This window comes from Notolabrus celidotus, unplaced genomic scaffold (assembly GCF_009762535.1).
Source record: "Notolabrus celidotus isolate fNotCel1 unplaced genomic scaffold, fNotCel1.pri scaffold_300_arrow_ctg1, whole genome shotgun sequence".
Lineage (NCBI taxonomy): Eukaryota > Metazoa > Chordata > Actinopteri > Labriformes > Labridae > Notolabrus > Notolabrus celidotus.
In genome coordinates, this window is record NW_023260135.1 from 47,085 (window position 1) to 48,841 (window position 1,757).

The following is a 1,757-nucleotide window of genomic DNA, read 5'->3' on the forward strand; positions in this document are numbered from 1 at the left end:
TAATAATCCAGCTGTTCTAAAGCATAGCAACATTACAGTGAAGGATGGCAGAGCACCAACACGGGGTCACAGCACTCACTGGAAGCGGTTCCTCTCTACGTATGAGACGGTGCTGTTGCCAGGGAGCGGACGCAGCTCCACGTGGGAGTTGGTGATGTTCTTCATGAAAATCCACTGACTGCCAGTGACGGCCCAGTCCAGAACCCAGTCCCCATAAACCTGTAAGAGAGGAGGCCAGGTGAACCAGTCCACTGAGGACACGTGTGTCTGTCCTTTAACGAGTCTCTCTGGAGGTTCAGACTCACCTTGTGCAGGTCTGCAGCTGGCACGGTTTTGTTGAGACCGTCACAGTCCTCGGGCGCTGCGTTGGTGCTGACGGCCGCCAGCAGCAGCAGCAGCATCGCTCCCTTCAGTACGCTCATCATCCTGCTGTGATGGAGTCAGACTCAGCTGGACCTGGTCTCTGAGGGGACGGCAGAGAGAGAGGAGGGTTTATACATCCTGCCTACGTGGCTTTTATAGATTCAGTCCAAAGAGCGTGTGTGCTTAGCGAGTTGTTGAACTCTGCTCCGCTCTTTAGCACCCCTTTCCCAGCATGCTTTGCTCATGTGTATGATTCTGAGGTAAACCAAAACATCCTAAACTGGGTCAATGAGGGACCGGCTCAGAGACAAAGGACTCTACGGATACATGTTGATTTATGTTCATAATATGATGAAAAATAACTTTCTAAGAGAGAGAATTCTGTCCTTAAGATCAAAGACAACATTCTAGAATTCTGTCTTTAAGATCAAAGACAACATTCTAGAATTCTGTCTTTAAGATCAAAGACAACATTCTAGAATTCTGTCCTTTAAAGATCAAAGACAACATTCTAGAATTCTGTCCTTTAAGATCAAAGACAACATTCTAGAATTCTGTCCTTAAGATCAAAGACAACATTCTAGAATTCTGTCTTTAAGATCAAAGACAACATTCTAGAATTCTGTCTTTAAGATCAAAGACAACATTCTAGAATTCTGTCTTTAAGATCAAAGACAACATTCTAGAATTCTGTCTTTAAGATCAAAGACAACATTCTAGAATTCTGTCTTTAAGATCAAAGACAACATTCTAGAATTCTGTCCTTTAAGATCAAAGACAACATTCTAGAATTCTGTCCTTAAGATCAAAGGCAACATTCTAGAATTCTGTCTTTAAAGATCAAAGACAACATTCTAGAATTCTGTCCTTTAAGATCAAATACGACATTCTAGAATTCTGTCTTTAAGATCAAAGACAACATTCTAGAATTCTGTCTTTAAGATCAAATACAACATTCTAGAATTCTGTCTTTAAGATCAAAGACAACATTCTAGAATTCTGTCCTTTAAGATCAAAGACAACATTCTAGAATTCTGTCTTTAAGATCAAAGACAACATTCTAGAATTCTGTCCTTTAAGATCAAAGACAACATTCTAGAATTCTGTCCTTTAAGATCAAAGACAACATTCTAGAATTCTGTCCTTTAAGATCAAAGACAACATTCTAGAATTCTGTCTTTAAGATCAAAGACAACATTCTAGAATTCTGTCCTTTAAGATCAAAGACAACATTCTAGAATTCTGTCTTTAAGATCAAAGACAACATTCTCGAATTCTGTCTTAATCAAAGACAACAGTCTAGAATTCTGTCTTAAGATCAAGACAACATTCTAGAATCTGTCTTTAAGATCAAAGACAACATTCTAGAATTCTGTCCTTTAAGATCAAAGACA

General features: G+C 39.4%; 1 protein-coding gene across 1 annotated transcript in view; it reads right to left on the bottom strand.

The window, feature by feature from the left end:
• The window catches only part of LOC117809476 (saxitoxin and tetrodotoxin-binding protein 1-like), an 8,671-nt gene extending 7,971 nt beyond the window's left edge, over positions 1–700 (bottom strand). The window contains exons 1-2 of the mRNA XM_034679039.1: positions 306–700; positions 80–219 (exon numbers count right to left, since the gene is read on the bottom strand). Of these exons, the coding sequence (XP_034534930.1) occupies positions 80–219; positions 306–425 (260 nt within the window). The 5' untranslated portion in view covers positions 426–700. The remainder of the gene's footprint in view (positions 1–79; positions 220–305) is intronic.
• Positions 701–1,757: the final 1,057 nt, after the last annotated feature.